This window comes from Vipera berus (assembly GCF_964194415.1).
Source record: "Vipera berus genome assembly, chromosome: Z".
NCBI lineage: Eukaryota > Metazoa > Chordata > Lepidosauria > Squamata > Viperidae > Vipera > Vipera berus.
The window spans coordinates 29,446,119-29,469,500 of record NC_138205.1 but is presented as its reverse complement, the minus strand read 5'-3'; the positions used below and the strand labels follow the sequence as shown (position 1 = coordinate 29,469,500).

General features: G+C 38.9%; 1 protein-coding gene across 1 annotated transcript; it reads right to left on the bottom strand.

The window, feature by feature from the left end:
* Positions 1–318: 318 nt before the first annotated feature.
* On the bottom strand, positions 319–20,200 carry BCL2L12 (BCL2 like 12). Its single transcript, XM_081345698.1, has 6 exons — positions 19,605–20,200; positions 18,839–19,212; positions 15,814–15,975; positions 13,282–13,388; positions 1,778–2,029; positions 319–1,067 (listed from the first exon to the last, which is right to left on the bottom strand). The coding sequence occupies exons 1-6, from the start codon at positions 19,757–19,759 to the stop codon at positions 1,020–1,022; spliced, it is 1,098 nt and encodes a 365-aa protein (XP_081201824.1). The 5' UTR covers positions 19,760–20,200; the 3' UTR covers positions 319–1,019.
* Positions 20,201–23,382: the final 3,182 nt, after the last annotated feature.

The following is a 23,382-nucleotide window of genomic DNA, read 5'->3' as shown; positions in this document are numbered from 1 at the left end:
TGTTTTGAATAAATATACATTTATATTCGAAGATCTCCCGAGTTTTAAATCATTAGATAATACCAGTTTAACTTTTCTTCTGCAATATGGTGCACTAAAGCTATGCTTGGACTTCCAAACTTCAGTTGAACATTAGCACAGCCAAAGGAGAATTGGTTTTGTGTCATCAAATCAAAAGAATAGGCTTGCCCAAATAAAAGTAACAGATGCTAGGAAAAGTATTTGACACCAAAATACAAGAATCTTTTAAATTTTTATTTTTTTAAAAAAAAATCAGTGCTTCAGGGAAGCTATTGCTGTTAAACAAACACACTCCCATATCCCTGAGTTTGATATTTCTTTTCTCCCCATATTTACACAAATCATACTCCCACTGAAATTAATATCCTGCAAATCAAGAATTCTTGTTCAAAACCCCCAACATTTCTCAGAGCAATTCAGAACAAAAAATTCAGAACAAAGCAAAGGGAAAGACAATAAATATTGACAATATTGCAGCTGAAAATTTCATCTATCCATTGGAAAACAGGAATAAAATAAGATTTCAGTTTATCTATTTAATCTCAAGTATAAAATCTGAGGAAAGAAAAGTTCATCTTGGGTGGGGGAAAAAATCAAGTCTTCCTCAGGGCTTACCTGAACAGAGGTTCTCACCAAGGGCATGACTTTTCTTGCCTTTGGTGGCAGGTATCTCTGAAGAATGCCCTTTCAGAAATATTTTTGACAACTGGCAGGTTTTAGAGGAAGTAACTACTACACACTTGTGCAGGAACACTTGACAACACAATTTGGCATACTGTGATCAAATTTTGCAGTTTGCTCCGAGCACAGATTAAAGTTGGTTTCTGCTAAATATTTCAAAATTAGTTCCAATCATGGCTACTAAAAAAAATCCCTTTAGATTTAGCCTAGGTGGAAAGTCACAGAGGCCTTTAAGTGCTAGCACTTCAACCCAGCACTCAGTCTTCTGCAAACATCATTCATCATAACAGCATTGCCACTGGTGCACAAGGGTTTGTTTAGTCAAGTTGCAAGTCAAATATCTCCTCCTGGGCTATAATGTTCTCCTATAAAGAAAAAAAACACCCGTTATTATAAAGAATAGCCATTTCCATTTCATCATTAAGCCCTGCTTGCTTGCTTTCCTCTTTCCCTCCCTTTTCCATTGTGTCATGCTCCAACTCTGACGACAGAATTGTGACATATAGTGTGGGAAACCCTCTGGTTTTAGAAGACAAAAAAATGGCCCAGTATATTTGCAGTGATGTAATTACACCACTGTTATCCCCTTGGGAGACCAGAAATATTAAAATGTAGTCCCCCAGCCACAAGAAAACATCCCTTCATAATTACATAAATATAATAATGAAACTTTTCTCCTTTTTTGTAGGAAAATATAGTCAGCTGCTATCCAGAAACACAATTGTACTTGATAATACAGGGATAGAGAACACAAGTTCCTGTATTATACATGTAATACAGATTCTCTTCTAGCATAGAACTAAGATGCTCTTATGGTACTCTGTGAGCCCTTAGTTGCAGCTTGTAGACAATGTATAACTCTTCAACTAAATAGGTGTCTTATTCCAATTTTGTAACCCACAAAAGCAGACAATTTGCAGAAAAGATGACTGTTTTCCCCCAAAGTATTTAACTAGAACCTCAAGTCATTTTAATTATATTTCAAGCAAAATATCAGTATTTTTTGGTTTCATTTTTCAGCTTCCTTTTTAATGTGATCTGGCCTAGCATGTAAAACACATGTTTCTCCACATACCCAGCCACCTTGCTGCTGCAACCAAGGTATGAACATATCCATATATTGCAAACTATAGCCCATGATGGTATGTACTGCATGGCTGTTGATGCCAGCCACTTTCCTTGTGAGTTCCATGGTAAGGGCTAGCTTGGCTAGCTGAGGGCTAGAAACCCCAGGTGGGGTACGTGATGTGAAGGCTTCAGCCAGGTGAGTAAAGCTGCGGTAGGAGAGGCGGAAGATAGTGTTACGTAGCAGTGGGTCAGCTTCAATCTGTCAATGAAAGAAAATGAGATGAACATCAAGAGTTCAAATATTAGAAGAACCTTTTAAAGGGACAACTGCAATTGAGCAGAAATGATTCACTGTGCCCCCCAATAATGAACTTTTGAGTTGGAAGGCTGAGAGAAAATCTAATAGCAGCATTCAAATATGTGAAAAGTTGTTGCATCAAAGATGAAGTACACTTATTTTCTTTTGCTGATAGGAACAGAATGAGTGTCAATGGCAAAAGAACTGTTGTGATTCAGGGTCAGCCTGTGGGTTCGGCAGTTGGGTCGGACAACTCAGAGGAGGAGGGGGGTGTTGAAGACCTTGCTGAGGGGGTTGAAGATCTTGCTGATAATAGCCCTCAGCCAGGCCCCTCCCACTTGGTCACCACGGAGACCCAGCTGTGTGAGCCTGACAGTGTGGATGAAGATGACCCACAGCTGGCCCTGTTCAAGGACGCCGGACGCAGGAGGCAGTCAATTAGGAAGGCAATGGGGCTTCTCGGAAGGAGGCAGAGAGAAGCCACGCCCTGAACTCTATATAAGGGGAATGTCTGGGAGGGCTGGTTTGCTGAAGGCAACCGCTCGGATGGTTCATGTTTCTTAAAGCTCCTGTTTCTTGGTTCGTGTCTTGTTTGTTTTTGTAGCTATAAATTTGGCAGGCGTAATTCCAGCCTCTTGCCGGTTGCAAAGGGGTTGTCCCTGCCTTTTCTGCAGGGCCGGTAGCAGGCTGGTACAGAACAAGAACAGACAAACATAGGATCATTTTCTTATTGGCAATAGAGACTTATGACTTTGCATTTCCTTTGGTAGAGGTGAAAAAAATAAAGGCTGGACAGCTATCTGTTTGAGGTGCCTGGGTGGGATAAGACAACTTTCTTAGGAACATTCTACTACTATTCTTCTTTCATTTGGAAGCTATTCCTCAGAAACTTTCTGGAACTCAAGAGCAGGGCTTTTCAACCAGAAGTACAGGTACCACCTGTGGTACATTGGCACCTGGCAGGTGGTACGCAACCATCCTAGAAAAATGGTAGCGGGGGAGGGGAATGAGCTGAACTGGTGGCAGCACCGCACAAGCCTGAACGAGAGATGGCTGGAGCTGCAGGGGTGTCAGGGCTTAGTGGGAGCACCAGGATCAGCGCTTCTTCAGGGCTGTCAGGGCTCAGCGGAAGCACCAGGATCAGCACCAGTCTCCAGCTGGAGCTCGGCGCTGATCCCAGCACTTCTGCTGAGCCCAGAGGAAGCGCCAATCAGTTGGAATGTTGCAGCATCTCCAGAGTCTTGTGATTTACATTCAGATGCTTGGCAACTGATTCATATTTATGATGGTCAGTGTCCCAGGGTCATATGAAGTGACCAAAACCTGCTGCGAACACCCAGCAGATGGGGGGGGGGAATAAAAACCAAACACCCCCCACCCCACCCCCACTGCCAATCCTCAACAGAAATGCTCACAACGATGAAAACCTCGGACAGGAGGAGGAATGCCGCTGGGCAGGCAGACAGGTGTGTCTTGCTTGGCTGTGGCTTGGCGGGCACTTTTTTCAGTGCCATTGTAACTTCAAACAGTCACTAAGCGAACTGTTGTAAGTTGAGGACTACCTGTACTTCACTTTTTTCTTTTTTGGGGTGGGGTCATCAAGGTTTTGACACCTTGCTAGGCGACTGATGGTACTCGGATGTTGCCATATCCTAGAAGTGGTACAATGGGTGAAAACGTTGAAAAGCCCTGCTCAAGAGCATACTCGTTAAACAATATGTACTTAACAAAGAGTCATCATTTAAAAAGTCCAATCTAGTCCAGGAGTAAAATGCCATTTTTTTCCTTTGATTTTTTCTTTTCTTTCTTGGAGAGTAGGAAAATACGGTTTCACAAATAAAAAACCAGCATATCAGTGGAAAGGAAAATAAAGAATTTGAATAGCATGCATACAATAAATCCTACTATTTTCAATTATATTTTGCTTTTATAATGTTACAAAATTCAAGTAGCATATACACATTTTGGGATGAATTTCTCATCCCCAAATTAAGCAACCTATGTTTGGGAAATCTTTATTTATATGAAGATAGACTTTTATTGTGTATGTGAAATGAAGAAAACATAAGATTCCACAATTACCTAGTTGATCAATGCCACAACAAATATATATATATATTTACATATGTAATTCAGTTCTAGTAACTTTTTACCTAAACGCTTTGAACACTGGAGTATTCCTAAGGGATCTGCAACTCTGGATTCACATTAGCTCCAGAAAAGGTCTAAAAAACCAATATTGAATCATGCCTCTATGGTCCTTTGTGCAAAATAATGCAACTATTAAAAATGATGAGAAAAGGTTAAATAAAACATAGTCTCTTGCAAAAATACAAACCCTATACAATGTGGAACTTCAGTTTAAGTGCCCTATTTGCTGGTTATTATTAGGAATATTAAATTTTGGGGGTGTGATAATATGGTATATTGTTGCTTGAGTGTAAGGCAAGTAAAATTAACTGGGCATTTCTTTATTAAGCAAATAGGGCAGGGAGCTATATGAACTACAAGAGAGAAGCAGTAAGGGGTGGGCAGCCGGACAGCAGAAAACTCATTTAACAAAAGCAAAGAGGGGAAAAAGTTAAAAGGAGAACTTTGCAATATAAGAAGAGAAGCACTGATAAATATTATGGAAAAGAATCAATCTATAAATAAACATATCTTGTTTCTTTAAATTGAAGCCATTTATACTCGTGTTATCCGTTCATACATTATTTTATTAAATACTGTAAAACTTTATTTATAAATACCAGATCCTCCAGGTGATTGAGAAAGAGATTAAATCAAACTCACCCCTACCCTAAGGCAACACATTACCAAAGTCGTCCTGTACTCTGACATTCTGGACTAAGAAGTAAACTATTTTAATGGAAAGATTTTTATGATAGGTACTTTTTTATTATCACAAATGCTATTTATCTTTTTAAAGTTTTACATGTAATGTTCTGTTAATTCTCTTATTCTTAATTTCTTTCTATACATTTTATAACTGACTTGAATTGATTGCATTTTTATTTTTTATTTTCCCATCTTGAGAAAACAGTAGTCTTGAAAAGCAGATTAACATTCAGATAGACAGTGGTAGGAAAAAGTGATCTGTTTAGTGCAACCATGGTAAACTGTACTCTTTTCAGAATGGATCATCCCTAAATAACTATTAGGGGTTTGTGATTTTACAAATTTGATTCAGAAAAAATAATGCTTTGGAACACGTAGAAATGCATGAAGTCTGAGACTCAATAAAGTCTTTGTATCTGTTTCTACAATTGTTCCAGTGAGTTGCAAACAGATTCTCACTCTGAAACACCTCTTCCAAATCAAATCTGAATAACTGCACAGCCCCAAAATCCCAAAGATGCTTTTTCACAAAGGTTTTATTTAACCTTTTTCACAAGACAACTGGGTTTTCTTGTTTTTCATCCAGGAAGCTTCTTCAGCTCTGACTGGATGGTGGGAAATGGAAAGATTTATACTCTTGCAGACAGTGTTCATTTGCATTTTTTTAGCGAATTGTTAAAGCTACCTGGAGGCTTATCTGTGTCTTCAGGATCACCTGAGTAGTGCAAATGGGTGTAGAGCCTTCTTGGAACTGTTGAAAGGATTGTGTTGTAGACTGGAGATAAATGATGTCAGATCCCTCCCCCTCTGTTGAGAGGGCTGTTCAGTTTTGACATAGATGGCTACTTTGACCCCTCTTTCAAACCAGCGGCCCTCTGTCCAGAATGTGGACTTTGCTGTCTTCGGAAGAGTAGCCTTTGAGACTTCCAATTTTGCGCTGTAGTGCACGGCCGAGGGATTGTGGAGGTCTGCACCCCACTGCTAGTTTCACCCTGCCAGGGGACCCTAGAGTTCTGGGCACTTGTTTAATCTTTTTTAATTTTTGTATTCTGTCTTTTTAACATGTATTGCCCTGTTCACCACCCTGAGTCCTTCGGGAGAAGGGCGGTATACAAATAAAATTATTATTATTAATAATTAAATGGGTCTAAAGTTGCACCAGAGAGGCAACAAAGAAAGAGGGGCACCCCAATGATCATGGAACGACAGCGGTCGTCCCGCTCGATCCAGGGGAAGCCCTCTAACACGACAGCAGCCGAAGTCCAAAGGCACCAACCGTGAACACCGTGATTGAAACTGGATGAGGAATTCGATCTTCTCTCTCCTATCTTGTTATCTGATTTCCTGGAAGATCCCCAAAAAGCAGAAATCCTTCCAAAGTGAGAAGAGAGGAACTACACCCCCACCCTCCCATAGGCAGAAGCAGCAAATTAAACTCTTATGGGGAACAAAAATATATTAAAATGCGGTTAAAAATACTACAGTCTGCACAAATTTGAAAACTAGGAAAACTCTTAAAATTCCATACCTGAAAAAGTATTAATGAAATTATATAATAAAAATAAAAATAACTCTTTGCTTTGAAAGTTGTAAAATGAACGGCTACTGACACCTAGTAGAGGACTGGAAAAAACTACAGTTGCATTGACTCAGAATTTGGCAAGACACCCAGAAACAGCAAAAAACAGTTGGGAACTAAGCATTGGGCTATCCCAGAGGTACGCAACCTTGGCTTTTTTGTGATTCGTGGACTTCAACTCCCAGAATTCTTGAGCCAGCATGGCTCAGGAATTCTGGGAGTTTGAAGTCCATGAGTCATAAAAGAACCAAGGTTGCCTACCCCTTGGCTAACCAATATAGAGCGAAACTATATTTGTTTAGAAACTGCTGACCTTCTGGGATTATAACCACACGGAACTGCATTTTTAAGTTTAAGAACTGTTTGCAGAGAAAGAAAAACCTTGGCCTTTGTCTAATCTTCTAAAGGAGAAGTTAGAAGATTAGCTTTCAGATGGTTAAATTAAAAAAAAAACCTCCAGTGTTGGAGCATTCACCACCTCTGGAGGCAGGTTGTTCCACTGGTTAATTGTTCTAACTGTCAGGAAGTTTCTCCTTAGTTCTAGGTTGCTTCTCTCCTTGACTAGTTTCCATCCGTTGCTTCTTGTCCTGCTTTCAGGTGCTTTGGAGAATAGCTTGACTCCCTCTTCTTTGTGGTAGCCCCTGAGATATTGGAACACTGCTATCATGTCACCCCTCACCCTTCTCTTCATTAAACTACACATACCCAATTCCAGCAACCGTTCCCTATATGTTTTAGCCTCCAGCCCCCTAATCATCTTTGTTGCTCTTCTCTGTACCCTTTCTAGAGTCTCGACATCTTTTTTACATCGTGGTGACCAAAACTGGATGCAGTATTCCAGGTGTGGCCTTACCAAAGCATTGTAAAGTGGTATTAGTACTTCACTTGATCTTGATTCTATCCCTCTGTTAATGCAGCCTAGCACTGTGTTGGCTTTTTTGGCAGCTGCAGCACACTGCTGGCTCATATTGAAGTGATTGTCTACTAAGACTCTGAGATCCCTCTCACAGTTACTACTTTGGACTGAAAACTTGGCCAGCTGATAACTATAGGATCCCTGAAAAAAAGAACTGTTACAAAACACTGTTTTCAGTGGTGTTTTGATAATTAGAACGTATTGGATTACAACAACTATATATAAAGATAAGAACTACACAAGATTTGGTTGTTTGGAATTTAAGTTTGGCTGGTTTGATAAAGCTAATTAAAGAGACTATGGCACCGGTGAGAGACTTCTTAAAGGAGGGAGACAAAATGGATGTTGTATATTTATCTAAAAGTGACAGAAAACCACATCTAACACCTCCTCCTGAAGACCCCAGCGTGGCACATCAGAGATCTGCAGGAAGAATGACTCATGACAAAGCAAATATATTCCAGGAGAAAATATATGAAAGAAAATCCGCAAAATTTTGCTATAACAAAGGAATTTAAAAAGTTGTTTTATTTTCCAGGACTTCAAAACAAACATGAGGACAAAAAAAGAAGATTTAATAAAAAGGAATAAAAAGCTGTCAGGAGAATCATTAAAGCGTGTGAGACAAAAAAGGAATATTCTACTTTGTCTTTTTTTATCCCCAACAGTATCTACAAAAATACAACCTGGCAAGCTAAACAGTTCCTACTGATGTGGAAAGTGACCCGGCAAAAGATTAGAATTAGATTTAAGAGATGTGATTCAATTTACCAGATTGAATACTATATGACTAAACACCTGTTTGAATACTGTTAAAAATATAAAGCTTGGATATAAGGAGGCCCTATAGTAAGATTGTACACATGGTGTATTGTATGATTAAATACTTATTTGAACACGGTCAAAAGAATAGCCAAAGCTTGGACATAAAGGGGCCCTATAGTAAGAGGGATAAATATATAATATTTTTATAATATATAAAGTGTAAAAATATTGAGATGATGTTGTTGTTAGCTGCGAAGTCGTGTCCGACCCATTGAGACCCTATGGACAACGTTCCTCCAGGCCTTCCTGTCCTCTACCATTTAAGCTCACGCCTACTGCTTCAGTGACTCCATCCAGCCACCTCATTCTCTGTCGTCCCCTTCTTCTCTTGCCCTCAATCTTTCCCAGCATTAGGCTCTTCTCCAGTGAGTCCTTCCTTCTCATTAGGTGGCCAAAGTATTTGAGTTTTAGCTTCAGGATCTGGCCTTCTAAAGAGCAGTCAGTGTTGATCTCCTCTAGGACTGACCGGTTTGATCGCCTTGCAGTCCAAGGGACTCGCAGGAGTCTTCTCCAGCACCATAGTTCAAAGGCCTCAATTCTTTTGCGCTCAGCCTTTCTTATGGTCCAGCTTTCACTGCCATACATTGCAACTGGGAAGACCATAGCCTTGACTATACACACTTTTGTTGACAGGGTGATGTCTCTGCTTTTTAGTGTGCTGTCTAGATTTGCCATGGCTTTCCTCCCAAGGAGCGTCTTTTAATTTCTTGGCTACAGTCCCCATCTGCAGTGATCTTGGAGCCCAGTGATCTTGGAGCCCCTCCATTTCTTCCCCATCTACTTGCTAGGAATTAAGAGGGCCGGATGCCATGATCTTGGTTTTCTTAATATTAAGTTTCAACCCAAGTTTTGCACTCTCCTTCTTCACCCGCAACACGAGGCTCTTTAGTTCTTCTTCACTTTCTGCCATTAGAGTGGTATCATCTGCATATCTTAGGTTGTTGATATTTCTTCTGGCAATCTTAATTCCAACTTTTGATTCATCTAGCCCTGCCTTTCTCATGATGTGCTCTGCATATAAGTTAAATAGGCAGGGTGACAGTATACAGCCTTGCTGGACTCTTTTCCCAATTTTGAACCAATCAGTGGTTCTTTGTCCAGTTCCCACTGTTGCTTCTTGGCCCACATATAGGTTTCTCAAGAAGAACTTGCCACAGTTTGTTATGATCCATACAATCAAAGGCTTTAGCATAGTCAATGAAGCAAAAGTAGATGTTTTTCTGGAACTCTCTAGCTTTCTCCATGATCCAGCGTATGTTGGCAATTTGATCTCTAGTTCCTCTGCCTCTTTGAAATCCTGCCTGTACTTCTGGTAGTTCTCGATCCACATACTGCTGGAGTCTAGCTTGTAGGATTTTAAGCATGACTTTACTAGCATGAGAAATGAGTGCAATGGTGCGATAGTTTGAACATTCTTTGGCACTGCCTTTCTTTGGAATTGGAATGTAAACTGATCTTTTCCAATCCTGTGGCCACTGTTGAGTTTTCCAAATTTGCTGGCAAATTGAGTGTAGCACTTTTACTGCATCATCTTTTAAGATTTTGAATAGCTCAGCTGGAATACTGTCACCTCCACTAGCTTTGTTGTTGCTCAGTTTTTCTAAGGCCAACTTCACTTCACATTCTAGGATGTCTGGCTCGAGGTCAGTGACCACCTCATTGTGATTATCAGGGATGTTAAGCTCATTCTTGTATAGTTCTTCTGTGTAATTTTGCCATCTCTTCTTAATCTCTTCTGTATCTGTTAGGTCCCTGCCATTTTGGTCCTTTATCATGCCCATTTTTAAATGAAATGTTCCCTTCATCTCTCCAATTTTCTTGAAAAGATCTCTGGTCCTCCCTATTCTATTGTTTTCTTCTATTTCTTTGCACTGTTCATTTAAGAAGGCATTCTTATCTCTTCTAGCTATTCTCTGGAATTCTGCATTTAATTGGGCGTATCTTTCTTTTTCTCCCTTGCCTTTCGCTTCCCTCCTTTCCTCAGCTATTTACAAAGCTTCCTCAGACAGCCATTTTGCTTTCTTGCATTTCTTTTTCTTTGGAATGGTTTTAGTTGCTACCTCTTGTACAATGTTGCAAACCTCTGTCCATAGTTCTTCAGGCACTCTGTCTATCAGATCTAATTCCTTAAATCTATTTGTCACCTCTACTGTATATTCAACAGGGATATGATTTAATTCATACCTGAGTGGCCTAGTGCTTTTCCCTACTTTCTTCAGTTTAAGCCTAAACTTTGCAATGAGAAGCTCATGGTCTGAGCCACAGAGCTTCTCCATCTTTGGCTGCAGAGCATATAGTCAATCTGATTTCTGTGTTGACCGTCTGGTGATGTCCATGTGTAGAGCCGTCTCTTGGGATGCTGGAAAAGAGTGTTTGTTATGACCATCGTATTCTCTTGACAAAATTCTATCAGCCTGTGCCCTGCTTCATTTTGTACTCCAAGGCCAAACTTGCCTGTTATTCCAGTTATCTTTTGGCTTCCTGCTTTAGCATTCCAATCCCCCATGATGATAAGGACATCATTTTTGGGTGTTAGTTCTATAAGGTGCTGTAGGGCTTCATAGAACCGGTCAATTTCATCCTCTTCAGCACTGGTGGTTGGGGCATAAACTTGGACTACTGTGAAATTGAATGGTTTGCCTTGGATTCGAACTGAGATCATTCTGTCATTTTGAGGATTGTATCCCAGTATTACTTTTCCTACTCTTTTATTGACTATGAAGGCTACTCCATTTCTTCTGAGGGATTCTTGCCCGCAGTAGTATACCTGATGGTCATCTGAATTAAATTCACCCATTCCTGTCCATTTTAATTCGCTGATACCTAAGATGTCGATGTTCAGTCTTGTCTTCTCGTTTGACCACGTCCAGCTTTCCTTGATTCATAGATCTTACATTCCAGGTTCCTATGGAGAAAAAATCTTTACAGCATTGGACTTTCCTTTCACCACCAGACACATCCACAGCTGAGAGTCCTTTCGGCTTTGGCCCAGTCACTTCATTCTTTCTGGCGCTACTAGTACTAGCCCTCTGCTCTTCCCCAGTAGCATATTGGACGCCTTCCGACCTGAGGGGCTCATCTTCCAGCGTCATATTGTTTTGCCTTTTGGTACTGTCCATAGGGTTTTCATGGCAAAGATACTGGAGTGGGTTGCCATTTCCTTCTCCAGTGGATCACGTTTTGTCAGAACTCTCTGCTATGACCTTTCCATCTTGGGTGGCCCTGCACGGCATAGCTCATAGCTTCATTGAATTACGCAAGCCCCTTCGCCACGACAAGGCAGTAATCCATGAAGGGGTGAGATGGTGTATTTGAATGAAAAGTTTGGATATTTAAAAGTAATGAATTCTGAGAAAATTATGACTGATAAGAGTGGTTTCAATACTGAGGGGAAATGAAGCTTAAATAAGAATCTTGAAAACAGGACATATAATGATTTAATACAGGTGTTAAAGTGACATCACATAACATGTCACGACATATCACAGCTTTTTTTGCTATTGCTAGCAATGGGGTGGACGTGGTTTTGCTATGATGCATCCGGCCCATGGGCTGGCAGTTTGACACACCTGATTTAATAAGATGACTTCTATAAATACAATTGAAACTTAAGCTGATTAGAAAAAATGTTATATGTTGATGTTATTATCATATGTATAAATACTAGAAAAATGTTTATACCCAACTCTATATGTATTGAAATTATTACCGTAAGAATTATATTTCTTTAATGTAGACAAAATGAGAATATTGCTGGAAGAAGAGAGGATCAAGGAAATATATTATCAACTAACATATTAATCAACTATAGAAATTAATTATTATTGTTTTTAAATATATGAATCCAGAAAACACATTGTTCACTAAGCACTAAAGATTGTTATTATAAAAAATTAATAAAATATAGTAAAAGAAAGAGTGGTCTTTATCTTTTAAATGTAGATGGACTGCTGACTCTTGTCCTGATGCGTTTGTTCTCCTATGTTGTGCCATATGTTTATGAAGTTGTTGTTTTGTTTCCCCAATGTACAGATCTGCACATGGCTCACTGCATTGTACTGCATATACCACATTGCTCAATTTGTGTCTGGGTGTTTAATCCTTGGGGTGGACAAATTTCTGTACATTGGGGAAACAAAACAACAACTTTATAAAGGCCACATTCTGGACAGAGAGGACTGCTGGTTTGAAAGAGGGGTCAAAGATGCCATCTATGTCAAAATTGAACAGCCCTCTCTCAAGAGAAGGGGAGAGATCCAACATCATCTATCTCCAGTCTACAACACAGTCCTCTCAACAGTTTCAAGAAGGCTCCACACCCATTTGCACTACTCAGGTGATCCTGAAGACAGAAATAAGCTTCCAGGTAGCTTTTAACAACTGGCTAAAAGCATGCAAATGAGCAGCTGTCTGCAAGAGTATAAATCTTTCCATTTCCCACCATCCAGTCAGAGCTGAAGAAGCTTCTTGGATGAGAAGCGAAACATCTTCAAAGAAAAACACGAAAGTCCAGTTGCCTTGTGAAAAAGCATCTTTGGGATAACTATGACCTGGGTGACTGAAAATCTCCTTAGACACAGCCCCAAAAGAAACCAATGCCTAAATATTACCAAAAAATGCCCTAAGCTGCAGTACTCCACATACCTAATTAAAAGTAAGTTCAATAGATCACAAAACAGAACGGCAAGTGAGGAGATTCAGCTGTGCAAGTTTGTATACACTTGTTAACACAAAACTTTAGTACGGAACCTTATATCCCAAAAAACTGCCCAGTTATTTTGAGATAAGACGGGCAGGCTATAAATTTTATAAATAAATAATAAAAATAAATGCAGTCAAAACAGAAATATCATAGACAACAGAGCTTATTTGAAGACTTGGAAAAAAATCCAAGATTTATAAAACATATTCAGGAAAAAAAAACCTGGAAGAATATCTTTGGCAAAGCAACCTTACATAGGGTAAATTCCGCAGAGCAGCCACGAAACACCCAGCGCCTGGTTCTGCAGTTTGAATGTTAGTACTTCATGCGGTAATTCTTTGTTGCATATGTACCTTTTTACTGAAGACAGCAGCCTGCTCTTCCAGAAGGGCAACCAATTTCTGAAGGATTTGTTCTTTCTGTTTCTCATCCAGTTGTTCTGGCACTTTTTCCAAGGCAACTGAGTAAAACATGTTATTATGATTCCAAAATATAAACAATATTTCCCTGAAAGAACAGTCATCAGTTTTAAGCCACATGATGGCATGTGTGTTGTAAAGTCATCACAGAAATACCAGTATGATTTTATAATGTCAGATGCATCTTAAGATCTGATGGAAATATTTTATTCATATCATTTTGTGATAATACCAAGATGCACTTGTCATCATTTGATCCCTATCCTCCTGTGGCTGCCTATTCTTGAAAGGAAGACTACTTTTCCCAAAATAATTTAGATGAATTAAATTAAATTAATAGTTTAATTTAAAATGGAGGAATCTGTTTAAATTTGTAAGATTGTTATAAAAGGAGATGAATTGTTTCATCTAAGCTTCATTTTTCAGGTGGAGAGATTATTTTAAATTCAGAGTCACCCTTCCTTCTATATGATCCACCATGTACTTCCTCTAAAACATACTTCTCTAATCTGGTGCCTTCCGTATGTTGGCCAAAAGCTGGCTGGGATTTTTTGAAGATTTGAACTCACTAATTTTGAAATTTATTTGGCAAGGAAAGAAAGCTAGAATTAAGCAGAAATTGTTACAAGATGCCAAGGAAAATGGAGGATTTGGCCTACCAGAGTGGGTTCTATACTATCAAGCATCTGTATTAACATGGGTAAAATAATGGATAATTCTTATAAACAAAAGGTTGTTATATCTGGAGGGGCATGATTTACAACTGGGGTGGCACGCTTTTTTATGGTATGGGAAAAATAGAGTTCATAAATATTTCCAAAATCATTATATAAGAAATGCACTGTTAACAACATGAGAAAAAATAAAAAGGAAAATATATTTAAAAATTCCAAGGTGGTTGTCAACAATTGAAGCCTTTGTACACCCAAATTTAGTGGACTTTAAAAAAATCTGGACATATAGAGATATTTAATAAATCTAAATTTAAAATCTAAACAAGAAATGGAAAATCAGGGTGTCAACTGAACATGGTGAACATATTTACAAATGCAAACTAGATATGATAGAGATGTTAAAATGTATGGATTTTATAAGAAACAATCTGTGTTTGATAAGAAATTGTTTACTTCAGATGAAAAACTAATTAAGAAAATGTATAATTTTTTATTAGCTTTAGAAATGGAAAGTGAACATGTTAAAGAAACAATGATAAAATGGGCGTAAAATTTTGGTTATAATATAGAATTAGAAAAATGGCAAAAGTTATGGGAAAGAAACTATAAATTGACAATGTCGACTTCCTATAAAGAAAACTTATACAAAATGTTTTATAAATGGCACTTGCTACCAGCAAGATTAGCAAAAAAGTTTAAAAATATGTCAGAAAAATGTTGGAAATGTAAACATAAGTCAGGCAAGTATTATCATGTTTGGTGGACATGTGATAAAGAATTATTGGAAAAAGATAAATACTTGGCTAGAACAGATGTTAGGAGAACATGTTGATTTTAAACCTGAACTTTTTCTATTAGGTATAATGACAGAAAAGATTAATAAACAAAGCTTATACTTGACTTTGCATGTCACAACAGGAGTAAGAATTATATTTGCACAACAGTGGAAAAATGAAGAATACCATCAGATGAAGAAATAATTAAAAAAATAGTAGAATGCGCAGAGATGGACAGATTGACTATGAGACTGAAAGAAAAAGAAGAAACGGACTATTATCAAACCTGGAATTTATTTTACCATTGGCTGGAGGAAAGAAAAAAGGATTAGGAATTAAATGTGTTGTTGTTATAAGCTGCGAAGTCGTGTCCGACCCATCGCGACCCTATGGACAATGTTCCTCCAGGCCTTCCTGTCCTCTACCATCTTCTGGAGTCCATTTAGGCTCATGCCTACTGCTTCAGGGACTCCATCCAGCCACCTCATTCTCTGTCGTCCCATTCTTCTATTGCCCTCAATCTTTCCCAGCATTAGGCTCTTCTCCAGTGAGTCCTTCCTTCTCATTAGGTGGCCAAAGTATTTGAGTTTCAACTTCAGGATTAAATATGTAATAGCATGTAAACTCATGTTTGTTGTAAAATTACTATTGTATGTATGGAAAAAGAAGAAAGAAAGAAAGAAAGAAAGAAAGAAAGAAAGAAAGAAAGAAAGAAAGAAAGAAAGAAAGAAAGAAAGAAAGAAAGAAAGAAAGAAAGAAAGAAAGAAAGAAAGAAAGAAAGAAAGAAAGAAAGAAAGAAAGAAAGAAGAATCATTCTACCTCTGTCCAGGTAAAAAAAAAGCTGGCTGGAATTTTGGAAAGTTAAAGTCTCAACAAAACAGTAAGGTTACAATATAGTACAGAAAAGCTAAGATACCTGATTCAGAAATCAAGAAGGGATTTCTGTGTTATCACTGTTATAAACCCAGAATTTTTGGATGAGGCAGCTTAAACACACAAGAAAAAAAATGCAGTACCTGAATTGCCAGAGATTCTGTCTGTGGGAATTGTAATATTTGGATCTTTGGGAGAAACTGAGCTTTTTGCAGCTGTAGGGCTGATCCATTGTTGGTGTTTCACCAAGTAATCTAGTTTCTGAGCCACCAAAGTATAAAACTCAGCACCCTCAGCTTCACCATCTGGAATAAAGAATGCAAAGTTATTCAAGCAAGGTGCAAAAAAAATCAAATCCTGTATCAAGGAAGTTACAGAAATAAGATGAACAGTAAAACATTAAAAGGTGAATACAGTACTCTACTAACATGATAAAAGTACAGATTCCATCAAATCCAGTCCAATTCATAGTAATACCTGAATAAGTCTGTATAGTTTTGATAAAGCAATATGGAAGTATTTTTACATTGCTTTCTTCTGGGATGTTTTTTACTTCCCATTTTACTTGAAATGTCCTGATAGGCTACTATCAAGAACTAAGCTCCTACTTGGCTTTTTGAGATCAACCAAACCAGCTAAGTATTGCCATCCGCTAAGGTAACTTGATTATTTTTCAAATAACTGTATAACACTTGGGAAACTCTGTATGCTATCAGGAAGAAGACTAGATAGGCAGTTTTGTAACAGTATTGTAACCCTACGTTGAAAATTGATAATACAGAAATAATTGTACTTAAAGTCATTTCAATTAGAATTAGAATTATGTAAGAGAAAATAGTATTTTTTTCTAATGAACTTAAAATAGAAAATTCCATTTAGAGGGGATAACCTAGAAGAGGTGATTTTCACTTTTAAATATCAAGAGATTTTGATATTGCTAAAATTTGATATTGCTAATATTGCTAAGCACATTTTGTGCTTTAAATTGTAAGCCGCCCTGAGTCTTCGGAGAAGGGCGGGATATAAATGGGATTAAAAATAAAATAAAGTAAAATAAAATTCTGTGCAGAAAGCAAGAGATTTTGAGGAAAACGTAAAGAATTGGAAGAAAGGCAAATGCAAGTGACAATGAGATATGTGACTAAACAAATGTCACAACAAATACATATTGAAGATGATACCATGTTGGGTGCTACAGAGGCAATGTGTTTCAAGCAGTTTTGAATTTACTTGTTACAATAACTTAAGAATTAAATTCCTGAACTAGAGTAGCATGGAAAAGGAAGGTCTTCCTATCTTTTTGATTATATAAACAGGTGTTGGGTAAAAACACTGCAACAGAAAGATTCAGTTAAAGTTCACCTTAACTACAGAAGCTGCCTGGATGACTTTGGACCAATCATTCTCTCTCAGCCCAAGCTAATTCATAAGACTATTGTTGGGGGGAAATATAGGAGGAAGATGTGCTTATTTATTATCTTGAGCTCTTGAATGGGCCTGAGTTCTAAATCTAAAATAAATGTTTATTTCAACAAAGGATCAATCTGTCCTAAGTGCAGGATATCATATTATAAAAATATATTTAAGATGGGAAGTGATTGTAAGAATGAATATCTTAATATTGGAGTAGGAATGTTATTTTTACATTATAGCTTATCATTTGGGGGTCTAGTGGTTAAAAAAAAGTTAAATGAATATTGTCAAGGGGAAATTCAACATTTAGGAAATACTCAGAATTTTTGAATGACTTCAGATTTGCCTAATAAATTACTACTAGTATTGCCAAGTATGAGCTTCACCAGGAAACCAGTAGGAGGTAGAGGTAGAAAGGATATACTTGAAATTGAGGAACAAGATTGCCTAGATATAACTTCCTCAATCCAAGAATTTGATCCTTTCACAAAAATCTTGCATGTTGTCCATCAGTGCCCTAATTTAGGGAGTAAATCAAACTTGTTTTTGTTCTTAGTCTACAGACAGAATTACTTGTAGCTCAAGATTTCATGGAATAACTGTATTTAGCACCTATCCAATCTTGCTATAGAACAAGGATTTTAAAGATTTTTAGAATACTAAGAGGTTATACACTTTATTTAGAGGTAATCCTTGCCTTATAACCACAATTGATCTTCACAGTCTCTGTTACTAAGCAAGGCAGTTAAGTTAGTCGTGCTTCGTTTTACAATCTTTTTGCCACTGTTAAGCAAATCGCTAAAATTGTTAAGTGAATAATGTGGTCGTTTAGCAAACCTGACTTCCCCCCTTGACTTTGCTTGTCAGAAGCTCCCTAAGAAGGTTGAAAATGACAATCCCAGGACCTAGGATGCTGCAACCATTGTAAATACATGCGGATTGCCAGGCACCCAAAGTTTGAGCATACGTCTGTGGGGATGTCATAAGTGTAAAAACTGGTCACTTTTTTCACTACTGCTGTAATTTTAAACCATCATTAAACAAATGCTTGTAAGTCAAGGACTACCTGTATTTCTTAATTTTTCTAGCTGGGGCATGGGCACTGGGGCATGGGGACAACACTTCAAATGTTAGGGTTGGTGGAGGAATTACTATTCTTAAGCCAATCCAAAGGCTTAAAACTGCTTTTTTTGTCCGTCATTCTGTGAAAAAAAATGTAAAAACTGAGTATATGCAGAGAATGATCTGAACTGGTCTTCAAATAGGTTATGAAAAGTGGGAGGGACTTCTACCTTGGCCTGAGTGGGGCTAATAAGACCCTGAGGGCTGCATCCAGCCTGGCGTCAGGAAGTTCCCATTGCTTCAAGAAAGTTGAAAATATATTAAAAAGTAAGCACATATAGCTCAATGTGGTATAATGACCATAGCAATCATCTTGGAGACACTCAGATTCAAATCTTTGTTCAAAATGAACATTGGAAAGATAAAACATAACTTTATCTAATTCTTCCTCCAAGAAGTAAAGATATATTCCCATCCATCCTTCCAAGCGAGACTTGAGCATCACCAGGGCTTTTTTTCTCATAGAACACTCAGAACGAAGTTCCAGCACCTTTTTTGGATGGAACCTTGTAGGGTAGGCAAGGCGGGTTGTATGACGTGTGAGTTCCGGCACCTTTTTCTTTTACAAAAAAAGCACTGAGCATCACAATAAAGAAACAAGGAGAAAACAGAGTAAGTAGCAAAGCTTCGTACTGCCTGTTGTTTGAGCCTCTTCTGGTTCAGCTGCCTGCTTTTTACAATAGCAGGTGACGAGAGGCAAAGAGTCAGGCCGCCTGGGGAGAGCATTGGGGTCAGTTATCTCTGCTGAAACGGCCGCAGTCTTCTTCTTCAAGAGGCCCTTGAAGGAGAAATGGCGCTTGCGATGGGTCCCCTCAGGTCCTGGCTTAGATTTCTTTAAGGAGTCTCCAGGGGAGGGCAGCTTGTCTGAGGGTCCTCGAGAACTGGACCGCTTCTGCAACAGGTGCTTAATGCTAGTGCGGAAGTTATGTTTTTTCCCTTCCGCACAGTTACTTCCCTCATGGACAGGGCTGCAGGCAGGACACTCCGGAAAATATTCCACAGGGGACCTGTGGACAGAAGAAAGCACACTGAAAATGAGAACCATGATCTGTTGTTCTGTTCCCCAACCTCCTTGGCTGATTTTTGTCATTTTTCATTTGCACCTATTTCTTCACTCATTCTGTAAGAGGTATCTCAGAGCAGCCAAGCTAATTGACTCCACGAAACTGAAAGTGCTAAAATTGTTTCTGAGGAGCAGCAGAACAACACATATAATAAAAGGTTGGGGAAATTATTTTAAAAAATGAAGCTAGGTAGATTAAATATTTGAGGTAGGGAGAAACCTTTAGCCATATAATATTAAGGCCACACATTTTCAAGCTGCCAAGGTTGAAAGATCCCGCTCTATTTATTTCCTTCCTTTGCAAGTAAGCCGAATCTTCAACTGCAAAGCCATTACCTGGACATGTAACTTTGGGGGTTGTGGTAGCCACGGCCCACATGACCCGGGGCCCCATCCTCTCCGCTATTTAATGCTCCTTGCAAGAATGCTTCCAACACCAGCCGTGTCTCTTCAACCACTTTCCTCCTAGGGGGCACCGGACTGCCAGCCATGAGCTTAGAACTATGCAAGGCTGGGCTGGCACTTCAAAGCAGGCAAGACTCCTTTCTTCTTCGAAACTACCATCACCTCCGAAAGAAAAAAGGAAATAAACCCACAGAAAATACTTTTGTTTTAGCCTTTTGTTTTGCCGGCTGCCTTTTTTCATCATCCCTTGCACCTGCTTTCTCACTCTTTCCCTGGACAGTCCTTCACACACCAGTCATATTCCCTTTCTCTCCTGAATTTGCAAGAATCTTATTCAGCTGCCTGCCTGAAGTCAGGCATATCTATTCTTCCATCCTGTGGGATCCAGAATCGAATCATGCTATAATTGCTGGGCAAAACAAAAACAAACACACATACTGTTAACAACATTTACATCACTTTTAATAAGAGTTGGTAGTGGGGGGAACCCTTCCTAGCTCCACGTGATATTCTTCTTTTAGGATTTTTATTTATTTCCTGTATTTTTTCCAAAGCAGGAAACATAATTTTGGGCTACATAATTTTGTTAGATTTTATCTTTACAGCAAATGGGAGATCTGGACATAGGCCTCTCCAGTCCAACCATCTAATCCAGTGTTTCTCAATCTTGGCAACTTTAAGATATGTGGGCTTCAACACTCAGAATTCCCCAACCAGCTACTAGCTGGGGAATGCTGGGAGTTAAGTCCATCCACATCCCTGTATCTTAAAATTGCCAAGGTTGAGAAACACTGCTCTAGCCAATACATCTGTTCTTTTGCCTCCTTCATCTATTTCTTAAAACCTCCTTTACAATTCAACTCTGTCATTGTAATTCCTATTCTTTCGAAACGGCAGCAATAAAATCACACTTACAATACCCGGAACTGGTGGTTTCTATCAGATCTTTCGATTCTGACTTTCAGATCCCTAACTTCTCAGTTTCAGTCTGAAACTGAAATTCAACTTTAAACGCAACCTCTAGATTAAGAGGCAAACCGAAATGAGTCGGGCGGGATTTCTAGGGAAGAGCAGACAGGGTGAAACCTGCATTTCTAGCTTCTTCTCCCGCGGCTCATTCATTGCCTCTCCCGGCCCGAATCTCTTCTCCCACCCTTTGCCCCTCCCCTCCCTACTTTGGGATAAAGAACTCCATTTCAGGATTGACTACCATCCCCAAATCATCACTCTTCCCAGGAGAATAGATTTAACCCACATCCACTAGCGCAGAAAAAATGTCTATCTACTCAGCCCGAAATGCTCTCCACCTCCTTCAGAAAAGTTCCTCTTCAAGTTTGCTCTACCGGTCTGCGCATGCGCCCATAGTTCTCTGCCGCTAAATTGCAGTTTCTACAAACTTTCATTCCTTGGTCTTCCGTGAAAAGAGGTCGCTAGACTGAGAGCCTGGAGTCTGCAACCCTCGTACACGGCTGCAGCCAAGGATATATGCAAACCATCTGCGCTGTATCCCTGGGATTAGTCCCCCCACCATCACCCACCGATTGCCCCTTAGCAACTGAGCTGCTATTCAATGGTCAAAGCTAGAATCAGCTAGAAGCAATCAGGGAAATTTTTTAAAAAAATCATTTTATTTAAAGATAAAATAATAAATTGTATTGAAGATGTCTATAGATGGGACTTGCTGATTAAATGAAAAGGCTGATATGGCACAAGAGAAAAGATGTCTTCTGTTAATTGAGTTTGGAAGTATGAAATATGTAATTGAAGGGTATTTTAGACATCTTAATATGTTATATTAATTTTCAACCTTTTTTCTATAAGGAAGAAAGTGAATCTTTGGCTGTGCCCTAATCTTTTGTTGTTGTTTTTGTTAAGAGATTCATTTGAGATAGGGCATACAACCTTACTAACAAGGCCATCCAGGGAATTTCATGCCCAGCTAAGGTTTATTTTGAATCTGGTCCCTGGTTTTTCTGGCTTTTTGCAATCTGAAGGATATCAATTTTGGGAGTTGAAGTACAGTAGTGGCCAAAATTGTGGAAACCTTTTGGGAAAAGTGTACATTTGAGGTTTGATGGCTAATAATACCACTTTTTTTGGAGTAGTACCATAAAATTATATATCAATGGAAAGATAATTTAATCAAGAATGTAATGTAATAACTTTTATGAAGAATTTGCTATTAGAATAGCAGTTATAAAGAAGAAAAGTGAAACACATAGAAAAAATGAGATATACAAAAATTATTACCATGTCACTTAATACTTAGTTGGGTAACCTTTAGCATGAATTATGGCCTTACAACGTCTTTCCGTGGACTGAACCAAGTCCTTTAGTTCTGCAGCTGTTATAATGTGAAACCAAGATTGAATGATTGCTTCTATTAACTGGGTTTTATTACTGGGTTGCTTCTGACTAACAAGTTCCTTTAGTCGGCTCCATAGATTTTCAATTGGGTTAAAGTCTGGGCTATTCCCAGGCCGTTCCAGCAGTGGAATATGATTATCTTGAAACCACCTTTTGCACACAGCAGCAACATGACATGGAGCTGAATCCTGTTGAAATATAAATGCTTCATTGTCTTGGAAAAGAACATGTGAGGAAGGCTTCAGTTTGGGCTCAAGTATTTCATTAATGTAGTTTTGGCCATTTATATTCCCATTAATCACACAAATTCTGCCCACACCTTTTGATGTCATACAACCCCAGATCATAACACTGACTGGGTGTTTCATGGTACATGTAATGCAATCAGGATGCAAATCTTCTCCGATTCTTCTCCTTAACGTATTTTATGCCATCACTAACAAACAGGGAGATCTTGGTCTCATCACTCCAAATAACACTGTCCCATTGTTCCTCTGTCCAGGTAACATGGGTTTTAGTCCAGTTTAGTCTTTTCAACCTTTGAGAGAGAAAAGTGGCTTTTTTCATGGAATTCTAGATTTTAGGCCAAATTCCTGTAGTCTGCGCAGAACAGTCCTTGCACTCAACTTCACATTGCATTGTGCCATTTCATCTTGTTTACACCCAGATGATTTTCTTCTGCCACTTAAGCACAGTCTCTTAATTCTTCTATTATCACTTGCTGTTGTGCACCTTTTCCTGCCTTTACCAGTGTGGGTTTGTAGTGACTGAGTCTCCTTAAAGGTAAAGGTAAAGGTTCCCCCGCACATGTGTGCTAGTCGTTTCCAACTCTAGGGGCCGGTGCTCATCTCTGTTTCAAAGCCGAAGAGCCAGCGCTTGTCCGAGGACGTCTCCGTGGTCATGTGGCCGGCATGACTAGACGCCAAAGGCGCACGGAACGCTGTTACCTTCCCACCGTAGTGGTCCCTATTTTTCTACTTGCATTTTTACGTGCTTTCAAACTGCTAGGTGGGCAGAAGCTGGGACGAGTAACAGGCGCTCACTCTGCTACGCGGCACTCGGGATTCGATCCGCCAAACTGCCGACCTTCGGATCAACAAGCTCAGCGTCCTAACCCACTGAGCCACCGCGTCCCTCCTGAGTCTGCTTATACCTCTTCAAAAACTTAGAAATGCCACCTTTGGTTGAGTCTCCACCAATTTTTCTTCTAATTTTTTTATAACTGTAGCCTTGTTCACTTAATAATACTATTTTACATCGCTATCTGGGCAACCAGTCAATTCTTTGCACCATTACTTTAATTTTATTATGTTTTACAAGCTCACTAAATGAAAGAACAAAA